General features: G+C 40.4%; 1 protein-coding gene across 6 annotated transcripts in view; it reads right to left on the reverse strand.

The window, feature by feature from the left end:
* Positions 1-21,901, reverse strand: part of NFIA (nuclear factor I A) — a 303,342-nt gene that overhangs the window by 38,224 nt on the left and 243,217 nt on the right. For 4 of the 6 annotated variants that reach the window (XM_050962038.1, XM_050962037.1, XM_050962035.1 and 1 more), the window contains 2 exons: positions 7,819-7,997; positions 5,149-5,311 (listed from right to left, as the gene is read on the reverse strand). In XM_050962038.1, coding sequence (XP_050817995.1) covers positions 5,149-5,311; positions 7,819-7,997 — 342 coding nt within the window. The remainder of the gene's footprint in view (positions 1-5,148; positions 5,312-7,818; positions 7,998-21,901) is intronic. The other 2 variants (XM_050962036.1, XM_050962033.1) reach the window with 1 other exon arrangement.

Here is a 21,901-nt window from a genome sequence, read left to right on the forward strand (position 1 = left end):
GAGGTTCTATCATTTGGCACTTTTACTCTCCTCTTTTTAGGACAGGAACTAGGAAATCCCACTGGTTAGTTAAAGCTATATCAAATTATGTGTTTTAAATAACTTCCTATATAGTGGGATTTTCATATTTCATTTTACAGGGGGGCAACCTGAGGCACAGAAAGGTAACAAGGATAGAATCTTAGTCTTCTGATGGTCCTGTGCTTTAACCATAAGATCATCCTTTCCTCCCTTCTCGGCTCTTTGGGCCATGTCCTGAGCTAATGTATATCTACAAACTTCCTCTGGAAGTGAACGGATCTATGCCAGTTTACACCAGCTGAAACTCCGGCCCTTCATGTTTGAACAAGAACATTTTCCTGCCTTGCCCGGCCTTTCTTCATCTGGAATCTGCTGTGGGGAATTTCCGACACCATAGTCTATAGCCACGGAATGAGCATGATGCCACAAATTTGCTATGATGCTTCACTTTAGGAACAAGCAAGAGCGAAAGTGCTGGCAGGGAAAGAACATTTGCTCACAGAAGCCTCTGATATTTAGCCAAAATGGGAAGAAACAGCATGAAAGACAGGAGAAAACAACCAACAATGTTATGAGTGGGATTTATTATAAAGCAGCACTTTCCTACAGCTGAGACCTTTTACCTATACTTTGCTAAAAGGAGTGTTGTTACATGCAAGAGAGTGCAGTCTATCTTTTGGTTGTGAATTAACAAGGATGACTGTCTGCTGGCAAAGCAGAATTCCAGTCAGTGCTAGTCTAATACATTGTGAAATTTCTCCTTTACAGGCCAGGAAGAAAAATGGGCACACGTTCCTGATATGAATAGCTACACCATTTTATAAGATAGCTACTGCTAAAGTTTAAGACCATTGCACCCCTCTGGGGAGACAGACATGACGCCATGTATAAGAACATGCACACATTCAGTACTTTGCATTGCAGTAAAACACTCCATCGGAGCATCTTAATGCACACTGCAACACGTACACAGTCAGCAATGTTGGTAAGTGGTCATCATGATCATCCTCCTTTCTGGGAAGGTACAGCACGGAGAGCTGAATGGGCTTGCTCAAGCAGCACACAGCAAATGTGTGGCAGATTAAGAACTAGAACTCAACCTTCCTGATTGTCAGTCCTGTGCTTCAGCTACAAGATTACTCTTCTCTTCCTGCTACAATCACCATTTAACATGAAAGCTTCTTTGTACAAAGTCACAAAAGTGATAATTCTCTTGCCCTACAAGTGGAACAGAAAAGGTTTTTCTCCCTAGGCTCAGTTATGGAGCATTAGGAAATAACTTCCACTAGAACAGTCGTGTTTTTTAAAAATAATTGGATAACAAGATGGAAAAAATCTTAGACCCTGTATGGGAATGAAGGTTTCTGCTTAGTCACCCTGGGCTCAGATGCTAATACCCTGAGGAGTTATTGCTCAGTCAGTTGGCTCTACTGCCCTATTAAGCTCCAATCAGCACATAAGGGAGGTGGTGTTTCTTTGGGCCACAGCAGGTCAATTCCAGGAACAGTCAGGCTTTGGAAAGCAGCATAGGGTGATGTTCGTGTTGTGTTGGTTTTGAGTTACCAATAAAACCAAATCCCCAGAAGGGGGAAAGACTGGATGCTAACCAAGGGTCTCTGTGTAATGTTAAGGATAAGTTATTCTGCAGAAAAACCTGTGCTTGGAGGAAAAACTTAACTCCAGAAATCCTATGAGCTCCCCTCTCCCCTGAATCTCCGCACCGATGGAGATACTACTCTTGCAAATGTGGTAGGACCTACAACTGGAAATTCTGAGCCCAAGTCTTTGCATCTCAGACCAGAGCACAAGAAGCAAATACCTCAGTGTACCTCCATAGGGTTTTCCTTCCTTAAGCAGTGTGATATGGACATGCTTTCCACAAAAAGTTAATCTCACTGCTGGAGAGTTTTACTGCTGCTCTGAGAATCATTAACCACCATGACATTGTGTTGTGGTCTTAAGTTCTACTTCCCAGGAGAGCATCACATATTGAGCAGCTGCTCCTGGCCTCTTCACTTCCCCTCCCACCCCATTCCCCAGGAAGGCCATATTCCAAAGTCTAGTAGAGCCTCAAAATGAATGCTCCTACAGAGGGCTTTCTACCAGATCAAAGGAGGGAAACAGCATGAAACGAATTCCAATCCCCTTCACCTATTTCCTTGGGGCCTTTGTTCCCCTTCATACAGCAAAGGAGAGTCAGGCCAAATGCTAATATCACTCCTGTATAAGCACTTCCTCTTCTGTTCAGTAAATGACTTCCCTCGTTATAATGCCATGGAGGGGAGACAGCCATAATAAAGGGATGCTTCCTGCACTGGTGCCTTGGAACTGCGTAACCATGGAAAACATCTTTTCATGTAGTTCTGGTGACTCTGTACTGACTATTCGTACTCTAATAAACAAACAACCCCTCCCCCACAATAGCAAAACACTTCTCAGCAAGGGCTTCTTTCTGTGGTACATTACGTATTCTGAGCTCAAGATACTGCTTAAGGACACAGATACCAGTGCACTTTGACAGTTTTTACACTTAGTTAAGGACCCCAATAAACAACAAAGTCCTCTGTATAATGGGAGCAAGGAACAGAGTAGGATCCAGAAAATTACGGACTCTGAGTTGCAGTGATGGACATTTTCTGATGTATGTCAGCAAAACTCCGTAGCTATAATCTGGAGAGAGATGCTACCTGTCCTCCATTTTGAAGGACAGCTCTAAATTTGCAGAACATTATGTGACAAGATAGTCCAGCAAGACAAACATATGGAGAGTGGCCCAGTGAGTGTATGTGTGTATTCTGGGCTACTATTCTGCGGAAAGCAATGAAAATCTGAGGGTTGCTACAGATTAGAACAATGCCATTTGAACTCTCCTGGGACTGTTAAAAATGGGTGTTCCCCCATGGAAAAGTCCTGGCAGTTTATTTTACTACACATGCTTCAACAAGCTCAGATATGTATGTGGTATATTTTTTTTTGGAAATCATTCCTATAGTCCATATTTTATGGAAATGTATTATACACATCTTTAAAACTCAATTCACTGTTCTTTTTAACATTCATGACTCTTATCAAATGGAAGGTGCATGCTTGAAAATGTACAGAAGTGGATGTTTAGATATCAGATTGACTAATTACCAACAGTAATTATTTTTCCTAATCTTTTGTTTAAACGCCATTAACTAGCTGCTCTTGAGAAAACCTGGATTATCTTGACAGCTCCTGGTTGAACATTCCTTGTCACAATGGGCCAGACTGCCTGGTAGTGTAAATCAGTGTAGCTCCATTGATTTCAGTGTAGGTAAGTCAATTTACATGAGCTAAGAATCTGGCCAAATACATCTTTATTGTTTATAGAATCCAAGGATCACACAAAATAAACATTAAGGTAACTGTTAAAATGGGTTTGGATATTTTTTTCTTTTAAATACCACAAACTGCCCGTAACATATGAGTTATAATTATATATGATGGCATGTATAGTATCCTGACTTCATATTTTCCAACTCTAAAGACAGGGAAATACTGAGTTATTTCAAATACTACTCATCAGTGAGTAAATGTTAACCTTTTCGTGGCCCACTACTGAAACTTATTAAAGAGCTAGAAAGCATTAAGTTAACTGATACCTGACATCAAAAGTGCTAAGACAAACAGGTTCATGATATAAAAAGTGTTGGTAAGAAACGGCCAGAAAATGGGGGGAGGGGTTCAGTCTGACAGAAATTTTCTGAGCAGTACTAGCAACCATGAACTCTCAACACTTCTAAGTTACGGGTCTGTCTTCGCTTAAATCCGCGTCTTAAATCCCACCTTCCCATCCTTTCTGTCACAATTATAATTCCCAAGCAAGCCAAAGTATCCTCAGCCTGAAACGCAAACAATCCTGTCCAGTTAAAGAATGCCATGAAAACACAACAAATGTCAGGACCCTGCAATGCCCCATGGAACCCACCATGGAGCCCACCATGCAATGCCCCATGGAACCCACCATGTCACAGCCACAATACTGGCCTCTGGTCTCTGAGGTGTGAATCACCTGAGTTGTGCCTGAAGCTTTAAGAACTTGGGCTTTATATTTGTTGAATAATACATGCCTCCTTGGACATCAAGCAGTGGCCACATGTAGCATTTAAATAATATAGATTTGAAAGCATACACAGGGATTTGCTCTTTAGAGTACATTGATTTTTGGGCACTCTCCATCTAATCTATCTAATGTGCTTCCTCGGTGGCCATCTCTGAAATTGTAAACTCTCAAGGAGGCATTTGAAATAAAAATGTTTATCACTCCAATAATGGCTTATTCTTGGACTTCATCTTGGATTCATTTAATTGGGGAACAAGTCCCCCTGCCATTAAAGTACTGAAAACTTCTCCTTTGTTTTTAAATGACAATTTGAGCATCTTTTCATTAAACCATTTGCAATTAACTCCCTGCATGCCCAAAGTGTTTAAAGCTTCAAACACAGCTGATGCACATTTGCTTCCTAGCAGAGTGAATCCAAAATGGTGGCTCCAATGTACACACAGGAATTTGACTAATTGACTTGTGGCTACACAAAATATATGAGGGCTGTGTGGGTGGGGAAAAGAGCATTAATGCTCTCCCCCTTAGTAGAAGAAATACCACAAGCTAACTGCTCCAAATGCAGGGCCTGCCAGGGAGCTTGGTCATAAGCGTAATGAGTCTGGGTTCATCTAGAAAGACTTATTCTCAAAGAAACTCTAAAAGGAGTGAGTTCCAGGGAGTCTGACGGTCTGGCCTGGTCTAGACAAGAAGCAAGACTCTTTGTGTGGGTTTGCCCCTGAGTTCAGTGTAGAGCCGTCTAGGGTTGGTCGTGGGACACAAGTGGAGGGCCAGTAGCATAGCTTCTTCACAAAACTACAGAGCATTTTGAAAATCCCCGCTCCCCACCCATACATTAGCTGCTGGCCATGAGTTTTCCGGTGTGTAACTATGTGCAATGCCAGCAGTAGTTTTTTTTGTCAATCTTATGCAGTTGACAACTGTGAAATTAACTTGAGGAGCACAGTCCAGTCCTCCTGGTTGATGAACAGAAGATACATGGTAGCTGCCACAGTGTGAATCTTATTGAACTCCCTCTCCCCTGTTGCAGCCGTACTTACTTGGTGAAGTAGGAGAGGCGGCACCTCCTTCTGTCGATGTGGTTGGAGGTTTTGTGTCTGGCACGGGCAGAGGCACAGGCCTAGCCATTGGTGGTGGCGGCGGCGGTGGCAACATTGGGGTAGGAAGGAATGGATTGTGCACCTTGCCTTGGCTGCCATTGGGCTGCCAAAAACAAAAGACAAAATTAGCTATTAGCAGCCTCCAGCAACAGGAGAGGCCACTTTAAAATTCGGTGTGGCAAATGCTTAATTTCTCAATGCTAAGTAAACAGGTTGGAACGAAAAATTGCCATCTTCTGTTCTTCATTTTCTTCAGTGGGCTTTGTACCACAACCCATCTCAAAATCTTGCAATAACTGCAAAAGACTTTTAAACTCATCTTTCATTTTTAACCAAGAAATTCACCCTATTTAGTGGGCCAAACTGTTTCTCCAAAGTTAGCAACTGGTCAGAATCATCCCGGACCAAATTACACTCTTGCACTGTGTAAAACTAAGTTACCTACAGTACAAGTTTAGGCAGAATTTTGTCTCCCATTACGCTTTCTACATTCATGCCTCTACTGTTCCCTTAGAATATCTGTGCCTGGGATGTAAGTTTAAATTTCTTAAGAAACTCATTAGTAGGAAAAGAGATTAACTTTGAGGTTGTTTAAAAGTCAAGCAGCTATTTTATTTCATGGAAAAAATAAGTTAATGTATTTTAAGCAACTTGCACTCCTATATTCCCATAAAATTACCAATAGCACAGCTCCCATTTCAGCTGCCATTAGGTATCTGCTTAGAAACAATTGAGCTTACATCTGCTTTATTTTCATTATTAAAAAAGTACAAGTATTTTGTTTGGGATGTACATAATCAGAGGCAGGATGGTTCTGCGTACTCAGCTATGCTATTTCAAGTGATTACTAGGAAAACTCCTGTCCATTACTAAATAAGCTTTCAGCATCACAAAAACAAGGACTAGGTATGGAAAATTTCAATCTTAATATACAACTAGACTATTGAGAACCATACCAATTGATGGCAGTACCATTATAAAAAAAAAAGTAGGACAGCTTGTGAATCAGGTATTCTGTTTTAGTGACAGAAATGACAAGATCAGTTTTGACAGCACTCCACAAATTGATCCTAACTGCAGTTCTTCTGGCACTGAATGTCCAATTTTCCATTGATAAAAGCTCAGTTTTAAATACAGATACATATTCTGAATACTGCTGAAGAAAAATTGTACTTAAATCTTTGCTTAGGTTTCCACTAACAGGAATTATTTAGAACTAAGGGCCCAATCCTACAGTCATTTACAGGCCTGATTCTCATTTACGCTAAAACCACTTTAACAGCTGTGGCAATGTAAACGGGCCTGAACGTGGGTGCAACTGTAATTTCCACTGGCAGTGACGTAAAAGGGCCCTAGTGTAAATAAGAATTAGGCTTGTATATGTATGTAACTTCATATGCGTGAGTAGTACTCTTGCTTTCAAGGAGTACAGTTACTCATGTTTGGTTGGTTGAGGCCTTACTCAAAAGTAATTTTTCAGAGATATTTTTCAACAGACAGCACCTTTAATAAACTAATATATTTAGTAACACTTCTCAAATACTTACTTGTCTTACAAGTAGGCCAATTTCCTACCAAGTAGACCTTTGCTGTATGTTCATTGTGAATGTGCTAACAGTACATAATACAGATGGTTTGGGCTAAACTAAGCATATACTCAAGGAAAAAGAAAAGCACTCTGTTGATTTGTTGTCTAGACATAAATGTAACTGCTAACATATTGCAGACATTATTGAAAGCCAGTACTGGCTGGGATATGCAGAATCAGGTATTTTGGTAGGAAAAAAGTATTGAAGACAACGTAGCTTATTAAATAAAAGTAATGCTAAGAATTACATTAATTCTGCAGGTTTACTAACACTTTCAATGTTATGTATATAAGAAAGTAATAACAATTTTGCCAATCATTATTCTGCTGGTGGGACACAATTACATGCATTTTATTTCATGAAACGACCACAGCATTATTGTAGATACGATGTAAATAAAGTTTCATTTCTGTATTTGACTGGAATGTTATTTCAATAAAGTGAAGAGGATGATTCACTTTAGTTGATTAAAAAATGAAAATGCTTATTTGAAGCATTGGAACACTGCTTAATTCTTCATAGAGATAAGGGGAAAAGATAACCGCATACAGAAATAACAAACTATAATAAACTTTACTTTTAACATCTTGGGTTCAAGTACTGGTCAACTTGATCTAAAGTGCTGTATGACAGTATTTTTTTTTTAAATGAACTTAGCTGATCTGAAACATCTGTTTCTCACCCTCCCTTTTCTTGCTCTTCTCCCCAACGCCAAAGGAATAATTAATAAAAATTATTTGGCCTTTGTATTTTGTTAAACCCAGGGGAACTAGGGTTCAAATGTCTGAAGCTGAAGCATTGGTACAGGGATCCCAGAAGGTCATTGAACCACCAGCTCTTTCTATCAAAGTACATTAATTACACCACAGTCTACGTTTGTTTTCCTGTAGTTAATATTTTTTTTTCTTGTAGCAAGTATTTTAAGGTGCTACGTTCACATGTGTGACACTCTGTTAAGATAATTCCATAGTTATGTGAGATAGGACAAACACTTCTGAAGAAATAAAAATAGCTTCCTTACATTTAGGAACCCCACCTGTCCAGCCTGCTGACCAGCATCCGGGCAGACAAGTTGGACAAACTCTTTCAGAGTCTCCTGAGGATGATAGCGGATTGCTGGGTGTGAGAAGTATTGCCCAGGCTGCTGAATAATGGGTGACGTTGGAAAATGAAGAGTCGATGGTGTTGCATGCGGACTTGCTAAAGGAAAGAAAACAAAGAAGTTACGTGGAACAGATTTTTGCATTAGATAACAGTTCAAATCTATGCAGTTGAATTATTTTATAGCTCTACTTCACCTTTTTTTTTAAATGTACACTATTATTTATACAGTTGATGTTCACAATTGCTAAATCAGACCACACTGCATCCTACAGTCACTTCAGAGACAAGGTGAGGGCAAATGGAGCCAAATATTTTAAAACAACTTTCTGTGTTTTTAGTGCACATTTATAAAGGAACCAGTGGTCCTTGATAAAAGTGACAACTATTCATTACCTTAAGAGCCTTTCTAATGAATTGAGTAATAAAAACTGTATTTGGGAGATCAGAGTTGATTTAACTGACATTTCATATAACTGGTTTGCATATATGGATCTATTTTTATTTTTTACTACAAATGGTCAATGTTTTAATGATGCTCTTGTATCTCGTATAATGATGCTCTTGTACCTCATCATTTTTTCACACCAGTTTGCAAACATTTTTAAGTAAGACAATTTCATGTGATGCTCACATAAAAAGGGGCAAGCTCATTTTGCAAATGACATTCACCGCTCCCTTGTACAACTTTGAAATCAAATCTCAAACCAGACCCTAAGCCACAATCAGGAATGATGTTTAATGGAAGGTAAATTGGTGAATGTACATGCCAAAGAGCCACACGAGAGAAGGGGAGTAAGAAAAGCTACTAACAGAATAGTTAGGGTGTAAATTAAAGGAGCCCGTTTTGCAAATTTTGCTTTCAGTTTAATACATGCAACAATACTGATCTCACCAGGATTGTAGAGGTGTAACTGAGAGCAGAAATATACCTCTTCTCCTCCACACTATGGGATACCTTTACCCAGCCCCTTGCCATGCAAAATAGATGTTCCTATGCTCATATCCACTTCTTCCCACTCATTGTGTAACTAAAACCACCATGTTACAGCACCTTGAGTTTTGCTCCTTTTCTCTAGAATGAGATTTTATCCTCTCTCCAAAGAAATCTGTCGGCTTTGTTGGGTATAAGCTTTTCTCTCACACTCAGGTTTATTTCTCACCAAAAACTAGTAACTATATCATTGTAGCTCCCTCACACACCAGGCCTATTAAACTTCTGTGGCCTTCTGTGCCCATGTACCTCATTTGTAAACAATGAAGAACTGATTTGATAAAAGCCTGGGGAAGCATTCAGTATCTAGCTGAAATTCTTGCACTGGACTTGGAGTATGTTTAATACATGGGAGAAACCAAAGCACAGGCTCACTTAACAGTATAAGGGAAAGGTTGAAGGGATGCAGAAGAATAACCCTAAATCAAATATGGCAGAAATAAACACTCGTTTCTCAATTACTGTTATAAAAGGACCTTAACAAAACAAAAGCTAATTTCTCTCCCTTCATGCATTGGTAGTTTGATTGCATGTTACTTTTCTTTATTATTAAATCTTTACTGCTCATAAAAGTTCGTACAAGCTGTTATCACTTACTGCTTGGGATTAGGAATAAAAGGTCCACAACAGGTTTGTTTTTGCAGCATCCTACTGGACTATATAGTGTTTCTAAAATGGTGGGATGTGGGCCTCAATGAACTATTAGGAAGGGTTAGTTTATTAGAGCAAGGATCTAAACTAACTACAATGGTGATGTGCCAAGTACTTCTGTTTTGGATGTGTTAAAGTTTGAGAACTACTGGACCAGAAAGGACCCAGGACCTAGAACCCAGTCCTTCAGAGCCTGATATTCCCATAGTGCTACAAGGTGGTCATGCAGATGCACGGCCAGAGAGCATTGTGAAGAGCAGGTGCTGCAGGAAGTACTGCCCACGAGACCCAGAATGACAGTACCTGCCCTCTAATTGGCCAAGTGACCCTATTTAACCCCAGGAAGTTCATAGACTTTAATCACAGACTTTAAGGTCAGAAGGGACCATTATGATCATCTAGTCTGACCTCCACACAGATGTTGGCCTGCTGCCAATCTTGATCCTGCCTCCTGTCTCTCAATTATAACCTGGTACTATCTATCGCTGGTCTCCGAACCCAGCCTGACTCTGATCTGACTCTTGCTTGCGGAACCTGGCCTTGCATTGCCTCCTGCTCCAGTCTGGCAACTCCTGTCCCTGGGGGCCAGACCTCAGCCCAGCTGTGACCTCTAGGCAATACCACCTAGGCCCCGATCCCTTACAGGACCACTGCTCTGATCCTCTATGGTTGTTCCTATACTCAGACTAATTCATGGGGGCAAAAAACAAGGTCTATAATGGATATGCCAAGAGACCTACCTCAGTAAGGAAGCCATTATTATGGAATTCTGCATGCCTGAATGTGTAAATCCTCGTGCACATTTTTAATCAATCAGAGGACATGAAGTAAAACAGACATGGACTGTTCAAATTCAAGCAGATTTTCCCCCTCCTTTGCTCTCTTAAGATATTTCAGAAAAGTCCATACTTTTCTCATGTCTAGTTATCCTTATTATTCCAGCTGACTCTTTGTAAGTCCATTTAGCACAATTTCTCCCTCCCCATCCTGCATTTTTCATTAAACAAAATTTTAGATAAGTGATATGTACTCAGATCTGCAACCTTGATGTTAGTTAGCTGCCTCTTCCCTTCTCATTGAGCCATTGCAGATTTTACACAGGTTGGACAGAGACTTAGGTTCTTTTCATTTTAGTTGTTACTTTTGGCATCGCCTCTTTAGACTGATTCCCAATTCTGTGGGAGGATCCCAAGAAAAGCTGTCAGTAGAGCTGTGCAAATAGTAAAAACTAATCTCCCCTCAGGTGTAGCATGCTCTCAGCCAGTATTATATAAAATACTCCTTCCTCCAGACACATAAAACATCACAGCTTAGTCTAGATTTTGCAAAAATTTACCATCTCAGCTATTAAGCAGTAATAACCCAGTTGCAAAAACTGAACTTCTTAACTAGTGTGTCTATTATATGTATGTATATTACTATTATGCACTATTAAAAGAAAATGACACTCATTTGTCCACACAGCAACAAGAAACCAGCTAGTAAACTGCACATGAAGTGAGAGGCTGCATGCAAAGTCTCAGGAATTTGTATTCCCAAGTAAGACTTTTAACAGGCCAAAGATGTATGAAAGCTCTCCACCAAACTCAGTGTATTGTATCAGTTGACAGATTCCACCAGATACACCCAGCATTATCTAATAGCTAGAGTACAGGACTGGGAATCAGGAGACCAGGTTTCCAGTCCTGCCTCTGAAAAATACTCACTGTGTAAGTACCGTGGGTAAGCCATTTCAGCCAAGATTTTCAAAAGTGTCCATTAAGGTGGTAAAAAACCAGGCCTGAAGTGTCTGAAGTTAATCACTCACAATGAGACGACCCAGCTGAAAATTCTGGCCTCAAATTCTCTCTGCCTCAGTTTCCCCATCTGCAAAAGTGGCTACTACTACTTACTTCACAGAGGGTGCAGTGAAGTTTAATCAGTAGTTGTTTGTGATCTGACATCCTTAGATGGAAGACAACACAGAAGTATTTTTATTTTATGTATTTATTATTCAGAAGCCCTAAACTGCCTATTCATGCCTCTCCTTTAAACCAAAGAAATTCATATTTTATTATAGATTTTACCTATTCAACTATACAAAAAATAAAAAAGAACACAGGTTTGAAAGTCAAGGCTTCATTTCTACCTGCAGTAGGAATGCAGAGGTAGGAATCTTCAGTGTTAATAAATCTTTTGTCTGTCTGTGGGGGAATAATCCTCCTATCTCAAGGCAAGCGTAAATATTTCAAAGCACACATGACTCTAATTCCATTGAAGCTCAACTGAATCATCCCAGTCTTTTAACGGAAGAAAATGAGATGATAATGTATGGTGGCCTGCAACAGATAGACCAGTATTTTAAAACTACTATGGCTGGGCCAAGTAATTATGTGCTACAGCTGTTGCATGCTATGCTAGCTTTTTCAGTGTTTTATGGGTTCTTAGTGCTATGCAGCATAAAAGTTAGAGGATTTTTTTCAGAACGCTGAATTCAAATGTCTGATTATGAAGGCCAGTCTTGTCTGACTTTCTCCCTCCTTGATTTGTAGTAGCCAATAACAAACTAAATTACGAATAAAACAAGTCAGACTCATTGATTAGATTAGCATTTCATATGTGTCGGGCAAATGAATAAAAGATTAAGTTGTAAATTGTATTCAGTTATACGATCAGATAATAAAGAATCAGTTAATCTGAAGCAGGATATAGTTTTATTTGGGCATACAGGGCCAGACTGGGGTCCTTTCTCACACTGGTGGGCACTTACTGCAGTAGTCAATGGGACTCCTCTGGTAATTGCTTGCCAGAATACAAACGGACTTCATAATCTGACCGTTAGCAATTACATCGATTCCTCCCACCTCTTCCCTCAAGGAATGAATGGTTCCCAACATATGGGACACAGACATGCTGATCCACTTATATTTTCCCCTCCTATTCATCCTGACTTCTTACCAACCATCCTTCCAGCCAAGATGAATGGATGAAATTTCCTTCTTCATAATGCTGCTCCTTAAGTCTCCAACAGGGTCACTGTTTGCCATGCAACATCCTTCATCTCCTACTCAGCAAATGATTTTTACCCCTCTCCCCAGCTCCCAATCCATGGAAGCAACAGACTGGGTACTCAAACCCAGGTCTTACGGATGGCTAGACCATCCGACTAGACAGATGGAGTATTGGCTTCACTGGGGCAAAGTGCTAAGATAGCTATTGTATAAAGTGATAATTAAGTTTACTACTAGCTCATTAAACATTGATCATTCTTCCTAGAAATAGTAACAATATAATCATAATGAAAGAAGTAGTATTTTGTATCAGCTTGTTTTTGACTTTATTACAGTTCAGAAAGTATTTTTAAAAAGTTATTTATCTAGAAATGTTATATTGTGGTTTGTTCTCTGAGACATTTCCTTTCAGGCTTTTAAGATGCCTTAACTCCCTGCATGCTGTGAGTCTTCTCACAGCATTAAATTGGTGCAAGTGCCAGTTCAAATTATGCAAGATGTATCCCACCCTTTGTACCCCGAAGGTACTTATTCTCAAAATTGACCATATTAGAGTACTAATTGGCTAAGCCACCATGCTGGCTGATGTGAAATGCTTTCAAACACCACGAAACAGCTGTGTTTCTCGGAAATATGAAGAGTGACTTTTTAATAAGAAAAGCTGGCAATAATCCAGATTTGTTGAAAAGAACTTGCACTTCTGTGGATAATACAATGCAAGAGGTAAAGAAGAGAAGAGTAAAACAATAACTTTAAAAAGCACAGATTTTTTGTGACGAAAGCACTTACCCCAAACAAGAAAATAAATTGAGAAACTTGGGCTGGAATTTTTAAAGGCACCTAACGGTATTCATGAAGTCCCACTGAATGTCAATGGGAATTGCTTGCCTAACATCCTTTGAAGATCTCAACTTTTCTTACTACCTTTTTGAAATGGTCTTGGGTGGTCAAACGCTGGTTGCTGACTTTTTCAATGTGGCCTGGGGTTTTCCTCACCTAGGGTGACCAGATGTCCTGATTTTATAGGGACAGTCCTGATTTTGGGGTCTTTTCTTATATAGGCTCCTATTCCCCCCCATACCGCTGTCCTGATTTTTCAAACTTGCTGTCTGTTCACCCTACCCTCATCTTTAATACAGAGATACTGACCACAGAAATTACAGGTCTGTGCATACAGGCTATTCACTGGTAGAAAGCCACTCAAATCATGATGGAATACAGTACATTGCTGCGATCTTCCTCCCCGTGGGTGGAATTCACCCCTACGCAGGCCAGCACAAGACGTACGCACTGCTGAAGTCCCACATCATTCTCCAAAATGGAGGTTAAATGGGGGAGTCCAGTGGGCTCTTGGTGAGCTGTCGATCTGGCCTAGGATGAGTAAAATTGGGTAGCCCTTACAACAGACACTGCAAGCCCAATCTTGTTCTCAATGAAACCATTGGGAGTTTTGCCTTCAGTCAGAACAGGAGCAGATCCTTAATTGATACTCACAAGAAGGCTGAGAGTTTTGTGTCACTGATATTTTACCTTTGCATTCAACTAGGTAATTTTTAAGTGTACCTTCAAAATACAACAAAATAGAGTTCACCCAACATACTTAGGCTGCAAGATCTTTGGGGCCGGGACTGATGATAGTACAAATAATTATGCAAATGATATACAATCACCCAAGCATGATGATGGAGGGTCTGATCCTGCTCCCATTGACATCAATAAGAGCAAGACTGTACACATAACGGCTTATTTTCAGAAATGTTGAGTGCTTCCATTTATATTACTGAAGTCACATGGAGCTTTGGGCATTCAGCACTTTTGAAAACCAGACCTATAATGTCCTCAGTTCTGGGCTGGGTCCTGGTCCCTTTATGCTGGTCCTGCATAATAAAGTTTTGGAAATCATGTGGAACGTCCACTGGGAAATATTCACGGTGTAAGTAAGATTTCCCAGTAGCACAGTACAGGTAGAAGGGCCTTGTGCCAATGCCCCCGAGGGCCACAGCATAGGGTGTGTGCCTGGGGACTGCCTATGGGTGGGGCTGAAATATCCTGGGCTCCGGCTATTCTGAGCTGCTATATTTGAAGTCCTTAGTGACAAACTGGCCCCTAGGAAAACCAGAAAGCAGGGCTAGACTGAAATCCAAAATTAGGTCCAAGTATTAAGCTCTTGAAAACATAGTGACATTCTTCTACGTATGCTAGATAAGAAATACTGAAGGAATAGTTAAAAAGGTATAAACACTGAAGAATGCCTCTACTTCCTAAACAAAACAAACTGTAGGCCTTAGCCAAAGGTCTCTTCAATGGCCAAAAACTACCACGTAGTCTACTAGTGGGGTTTCCTACTTCAAAATCAAGCATTGACAACTTTTGCATTTTTTTAATAATCAAGACGTTTTTCATATACAAAAAGAAAAGCTACCACTGGAGAAAGGTGTAGTGGTTATTTCATAATGAAATGTAGTTGCTAAGTGGGGGAGGGATAGCCAGGAGCGGCACCAGGGTTTTTGGCACCCTAGGCAGAATTCGGGGGGCAGCATTTTGTGCACTCTCCACGGGGTGCGCGGGAGCTTCCGGTTCCACTCCCATCACGCCGCCAAAGAAGGACCCTCCGCCAAAATGCCGCAGGCGACAGCGCCAGTCATTGAGCTGCTCAATTACCTGCTGCTGTTTTCTGCGGCACGTCGGCAGAAGGTCCTTCTTCAGCGGCACGACGGGAGCAGAACCGGAAGCTCCCACACGCCCCGTAGGGAGCGCACAAAATGCCGCCCCTTGAATCCTGGCACCTTAGGTGACTGCCTAGGGTTGCCTAATGAAAGTGCCAGCCCTGGTGATAGCTCAGTGGTTTGGGCATTGGCCTGCTGAACCCAGGATTGTGGGTTCAGCCCTTGTAGGGGCCACTTGAGCATTTGGGGCAAAGATCAGTACTTGGCCCTGCTAGTGAAGGCAGGGGGCTGCATTCAATGACTTTTCAAGGTGTCTTCCAGTTCTAGGAGATAGGTATATCTCCTATTATTATTATTATAAGTTTACAAAAGAAATGTAAATTATCTTTCCAAAAAAACCCTATAACCTTTATGTGTGTGATGATATAATTCTGCTTTGATACTAAAAAGGGCATGGTAATGGAATCTGTGACTTTGGAGTGATATATTGCTGTTAAGTTAATAGGACTCCACGTTCCCATTTCTAATATCAGTGTTTTTTCCCCTATTTCATTCTGTAGATGGTAAGCTGATACTACATAAACATTGTTAAAGCTATAGTTCCACGCTACAGTAATTCACTTAACTTTAACATGATTTATGATTCTGTCAATAGGGGAGGTTGAAAATCCTAAGCTCTGATGCTTAAACATGGGTTCCATATTCAAAGTAATAATGTGCTTTTTGTGTGTGTCTGAGGTTACAGAATTTAGCATAAAGCAGAGATAAAAATATTGCAGTTCAATGCACTGTTAAAAGCACAGAGTGTAACTTCACGGATACATGAAAGAAAGCAATGAACACGAATACATAATCAGTGAGAGAGCAGGTAAAATACTTAGGTCCTTCAGCACTATATTTTTATATTATTTTTTAGATTTGCATGAAATCTTATAAGTATTTTTACACTCTCTCCCCTTTTTTAAATACTTTTGCTCACTTAGATCAGCTCTCTTTGTCAGGATGTGTTTAAATCTAGGTCCACTTTGTTAATCACTCCCCATTATTCTCTCTGGCACTTCCCCCACGGCATTTTGCCTCTTTAAGAGATTAAGCGACCAAGTCATCTTGTTGCTCTAACATGTCCTCACTGGAACAATGTATTAACACAATTCCTCTGCAAAGAGCCTTCTTTAGAAGTTTGCTGCAGGGATGACAAATTAACCCAGCATGGTGTCCCACACATCTATCTCAGTACAAATTATTAGTGTAATAGAGCTTTTCATTATGCATTTATCTGGTAATTATTGAACAGTTACACAAAACGAAGCTGAGCAATCATGGCCCTTTATGAGGCAATCTCAGTGGGTGGTCTTACAGTTAATTTAGGATAGTAGTCCTCTAAGCAGTTCACTCACACACAAATTAGCTAAACAGCCTGTTCCTTTAAATATTTCCTATGTCACAGGGTAACGCTTTACAATACAATAAAGGTGGAGTTTTAATTACACGGTTCCTGACTTTTGTTTAGTTGGAGTTTTAACCATTAGCAAGCCTCTCCCGTTTCAGCGGGGATGTTAGTTAGAGAAAGCAGTATTTGTGTGGTGAATGTAATCATTACTAAATCCTGCCTTTGAAGTTCTCTGTTAGGAAGCCACTTTTCCTCTACCTTCCATATTATCCGAAGTAGGGCCAAACTCAAACACTTGACACATACGGTTGGCTACACACAGGTATAACCCCATCTTTATTTTTGAATTGCCTCAGCAAGTTGCTATGTTGGTTAAGTGTCACTGTGTTAGCTAATCTGCGCTGGGTATTCAGACTCTGCAAAATGTGTATGATTTTTTCATATTATGGCACAGTTGTTTGGCTTGTCTTTAACATCTTACAGATCAACTATTGAAGTGTCTAGCTTTGGTATGTTTGTAGTTTCTCCCAGGGTTCTAGGAAAGGCTTGGGCGATATATGAGTTAGCAGTGTGGCCTTGTCACCAAGAAGGCTAACAGCATATTGGGCTGTATTTGTAGGAGCACTGCCAGCAGATCGAGGGAAGTGATTATTCCCCTCTATTTGGCACTGGTGAGGCCACATCTGAAGTACTGCATCCAGTTTTGGGTCCTCCACTACAGAAATGATGTGGACAAATTGGAGAGAGTCCAGCAGAGGGCAACAATAATGATCATGGGGCTGGGGCACATGACTTATGAGGAGAGACTGAGAGAACTGGGCTTGTTTAGTCTGCAGAAGAGAAGAGTGAGGAGCCATTTGATAGCAGCCTTCAACTACCTGAAGGGGGGTTCTAAAGAGGATGGAGCTCAGTTGTTCTCAGCGGTGGCAGATGACAGAATAAGGAGCAATGGTCTCAAGTTGCAGTGGGGGAGGTCTAGGTTGGATATTAGGAAATACTATTTCACTAGGAGGGTGGTGAAGCACTGGAATGGGTTACCTAGGGAAGTGGTGGAATCTCCATCCTTAGAGGTTTGTAAGGCCCGGCTTGACAAAGCCCTGACAGGGATGATTTAGCTGGTGTTGATCCTGCTTTGAGCAGGGGGTTGGACTAGATGACCTCCTGAGGTCTCTTCCAACCCTGATATTCTATGATTCTATGATATAGCATACAATAACCAGCACTCTGAGGGAACCTCTAGGGGCAACTGGAGAGATTCCATTCTGGAATATATTATTTCACAATGGTATACATCACTGTATAGCCCACTCCATTAAAGTCAGTCAGTACAAATTCATTAAGCGATTTGCTGCATGTTAGTTTAATGGGCAACCAACAAGCACACTTTTGAAGCACAATGACACATTTTGGTGACCATCCAAGTCTCAGTGGAAATACTGTACTATGTGGGAAAATCACATTAAGACAACATTAGACATTCCCCTAGTGCTTTTTTTCCTGCATTCCTTTCTTCTGCTCACATATCCATTGCTTTGGGTTCCTCACTTTCTGCCACATCCCCTGTTCCCTGTTCTTTGTATCTGTGTGCCTCCTTCATTTCTCTCCCTTATCTATTTCTTTCTTTCTTTCTGCTTTGCCTGCCTGCCTGCCTGCCTGCAGGATCTACACAGTCATAGTGTGAGAAGTGATGTACATGTCAAGATGGGCTGTTGTATGAACCTCTCTAGGATTTCATGATCATGGTCAGTTTAACTTTGTAGCCAGCTCCAGGTGGTAAAGTCACTAAAGTGTAAGGAGCTTTTCGGGCATTAGTACATTGCTACTATGTAAATATTGCCTATTATTTCAGTATTTTGCTGTCTGGTAAAGATTGCAAGCAGCCTGATGACTGGGAAACAGATTGGCTTTGCAATGAATGCATAATCACTTTGTTGGAACACACTGACCATCAAAAATGTTACCCTCATGTAATGAGAGTATAGTACTTAAGAAATAAAAATCTTGTTGCTTGAATTTTTAAGAATTTGCAATTTATTTTAAAGCTGATAGTCATGTCAAAACTTAAAACTGAGGCTATAGGTAATGCTGCCAACTGCCAAACATAATACTTAGTTTGAGACCTATGTATCCTGCTTCAGAGAAGATCAAGGTTCATGGAGTCATGCCAAGAAAAACTGCCCTCGTTAAGTGAGAATCCATGAATCACTTTGGTAGCTTACCACTAAAAAAACCTGGAACTTGCCACCATCTGTTGGCTGTAGGGAACAGAAGAGACAGTCTCTAAAGAACTAAGGTCCTTGGGCCAGGACTCACTGCACATCTGATCCTCTGGCCAGCCCCAGATTTTGTCAGCTGGCTACTGCATAGGTGAGTTAAGAGCTGGCACCAGCACAGAGGAGAAGCTGCCACACATGGCCCTCCATAGCACAGCACAGCTGCTTGCTTCAGTCCATTCCATGGGGTTTTCTAACTGTTTCATTCAGTGGAACACTTCATAACAGACACATCCACTTTTGGACCAGCTTCCTAACACTGATCCCCACAATGGCTTTGTTCTCACAATGTTTCATTCTGCAGACTGTTAGGAAAGGCTCTGTGTATCTTTAGTCATTTGCAAACTAGAATAGGGTTCCAAGGCATGACTGGAAGGCTGTGAAAGCTGCAAGTGTGTGATGGAGAACTTAAAACAATGGACTGCTAACGGCATATCTCTTAAACATTCTACACACATTTCTTTGCTCTCTATTTTGCACAGTGTGTGCAAATAATTTGTATTGGTATGAATGTGAAATGTTTGTGGTGCACACACTCCCCCCTCAAAAGGAAAATAGATCCTTTTTTAATTGTTTGGCTGACTCAGGGGTTTATTATGATTGTAACCTGCTTATATACAACTTCTTTCTCACTGATTTTTCTCAGCAGCATCGTGACTGTTTAGTGCACTGTATTCACCCCCAAGGAGATCCAAAATATTGTAGATGACAGACTGCTGGCCACCGATACATGATATAAGCGAACTCATGGAAATTTCTCACCACACAAGGTGAACAGACAGCGTACACTACATTTTACTTGGCATGTTGCCACTAAACTGTGCAACCTCCAATAACTAGTAATATATAATAATTGTTTGGAGAATATATCAATTCATATAATGAGGTTATTGCTCCTGTGTCATCTTCCTATGCTTGAAAAGCTTCTCTCCTTCCTCCTCTGCTGTTGATTCTAATGTACACTTTGGGGGATTGAACAAAGGTCACAGTCTGGATCTGCAGATGGTAATATAGTAATCCACCTCAGAACAGAATAATTGTTGGAGAAGAGGAATAAAGACAGCCAGTGATCAGTGGAAATAGAGTCCTGGAGAGGAGCCATCTATCCAATAAAGATTCCAGTTTGGAACAAGACCTTTCTGGGTGATATTTTTAAAAGGACCTCAAAGGAACTCAGATATTAACAGAGAGTGGGATTTCCTTGAAAATCCACAAAAATATGTTAGTGAGTGAGCCTCAAGTGGAACAAGATCTCACTGACTGATGCTGAAAAAAGCAGATTTTTGTTTAATACACTAGGACCTATGACTGTCTTCTATAGAGTTAGTGCACGCATTTTCTTCCAGCATTTAAAAATAAAATTGTGAAAGAGAATCATTATAATCTGATCTTCCAAATTCTTTGCACCCTTGTGAACAGTCTCCTCACCCAACTGGCAGAGTTCCCCAACAGCACACCAAATTTCTCAATAGATAATGGCGATAAATTTGAACAAGACTTGTATAGTGACATATTTTTGTTTAAACCACATAAAAATGCAAAATACACAGAGTCTAAGTAAGAGCACAAATGGATGCATATCGGTCTGTGTAGCGGGGTGGTCACCCATTCCTGCCCTGAAGGGCTTGAAATCAGCCCTGGGACAGGGCTGAGGCTGCATGAGGACTGCTGCTAGGCAGAGCAGCAAGCCTCGACTGATTGGGGAAACAGCCACAGCTGGGGCCACGCCCCAATCAGACCAACGTAAAGGGGCACCAGGGTCCAGGAAGGACATGGCGGCCAGCAGCGAGACATTGGCCAGCAGAGGGCACTCCGGAGCTGGAAAAGCTAATTCCTTGGACAACTAGCAGGAGGCGCCAGGCCAGTGGGTCGCCGCTCTGCTTTAGTCTGGTATGTCTTAAATTAAATAAACTGGGGTGAGGTAAAATCTAACTAAATACTGAATAGGATTTGTTAACCAACTAGTCAACAGTACAGAACTAAAGGGCAGAAAGTTTAAGAGTATTACAAGGTAGGAATTTAGTGTCAGCTGATGTACAGCACACTATGTTGTTAATGTTACTTTCATTTCACTCGTTTTTTGAAGATATTATATGTTTGCTTGGTACCTTAGTTCCACAGGAAAATAATAATTCTTATATGATTAACAGCCAACAGCTTGACTCCACTGATTAGTCCAGTATGTTTTAAATTTCTAAAACTATACAGAAACCTTAAGCCTGATTCTAAACTAATACCAATCTTACACTGGCGATTTTCCACAGACTTATGCACCATCCCCTTACAGTATACAGACAATAGAATTATTCCTGGTTACACTGATGTAAGTGATGACAATAAACCCAATAAAGACATCTTATAAAAAGGAAAGTACAAAATGTGGACTTTCTTTTATCCAGGTATGAGTTGCTAGTAAGTCTTCCACACCTCATCAATTGAACAATAATTATTTTGAATAAAGCAAAACCCACGACAGAAAGAATTGTTACAATTATTTCATTCACATTTTTATATTTTCACACAGAAAATTTACTAAATGATTCATTCATTTGTGGACAGCACTGTGCACAAATGTGCTCTCTTTCTAACGTGAACTGTGTATCATATTTATTTTTTCTAGGTTAATGTGGATATATCTTTCTAACAAATGTATAAGTACATGGAGACCCGGAGGACATCTGTTTTATTTGAAAAGCTAGTCAGAAAATATTGTGAAGAAAACCAGCCAACGTATTGTAGGAACCAATCTACAACTTCAAAGGAGTCCACTAATGAGGGCAGTTCTCCAGCACACTAATACCAACAGCTGGAATACAAAATAACACGCAATGAAAACCGAGGATGTCAAAAGGAGATTAGCACATTTTAGATGTTGAATGAGGATCCCCATCTTTAGCAGATAAATGAACCTATCGTATATATTGACATGGACAATAAAAACACACAGCAAGTAACCCGTTCTGTAATTTTTCTGATGAAAAATAATGACTTCTCCCCACAAAAAACTTTGGAAAATGTTGAATTGTCACCAAAAACTTT

Source organism: Gopherus flavomarginatus, chromosome 7 (genome assembly GCF_025201925.1).
Source record: "Gopherus flavomarginatus isolate rGopFla2 chromosome 7, rGopFla2.mat.asm, whole genome shotgun sequence".
NCBI lineage: Eukaryota > Metazoa > Chordata > Testudines > Testudinidae > Gopherus > Gopherus flavomarginatus.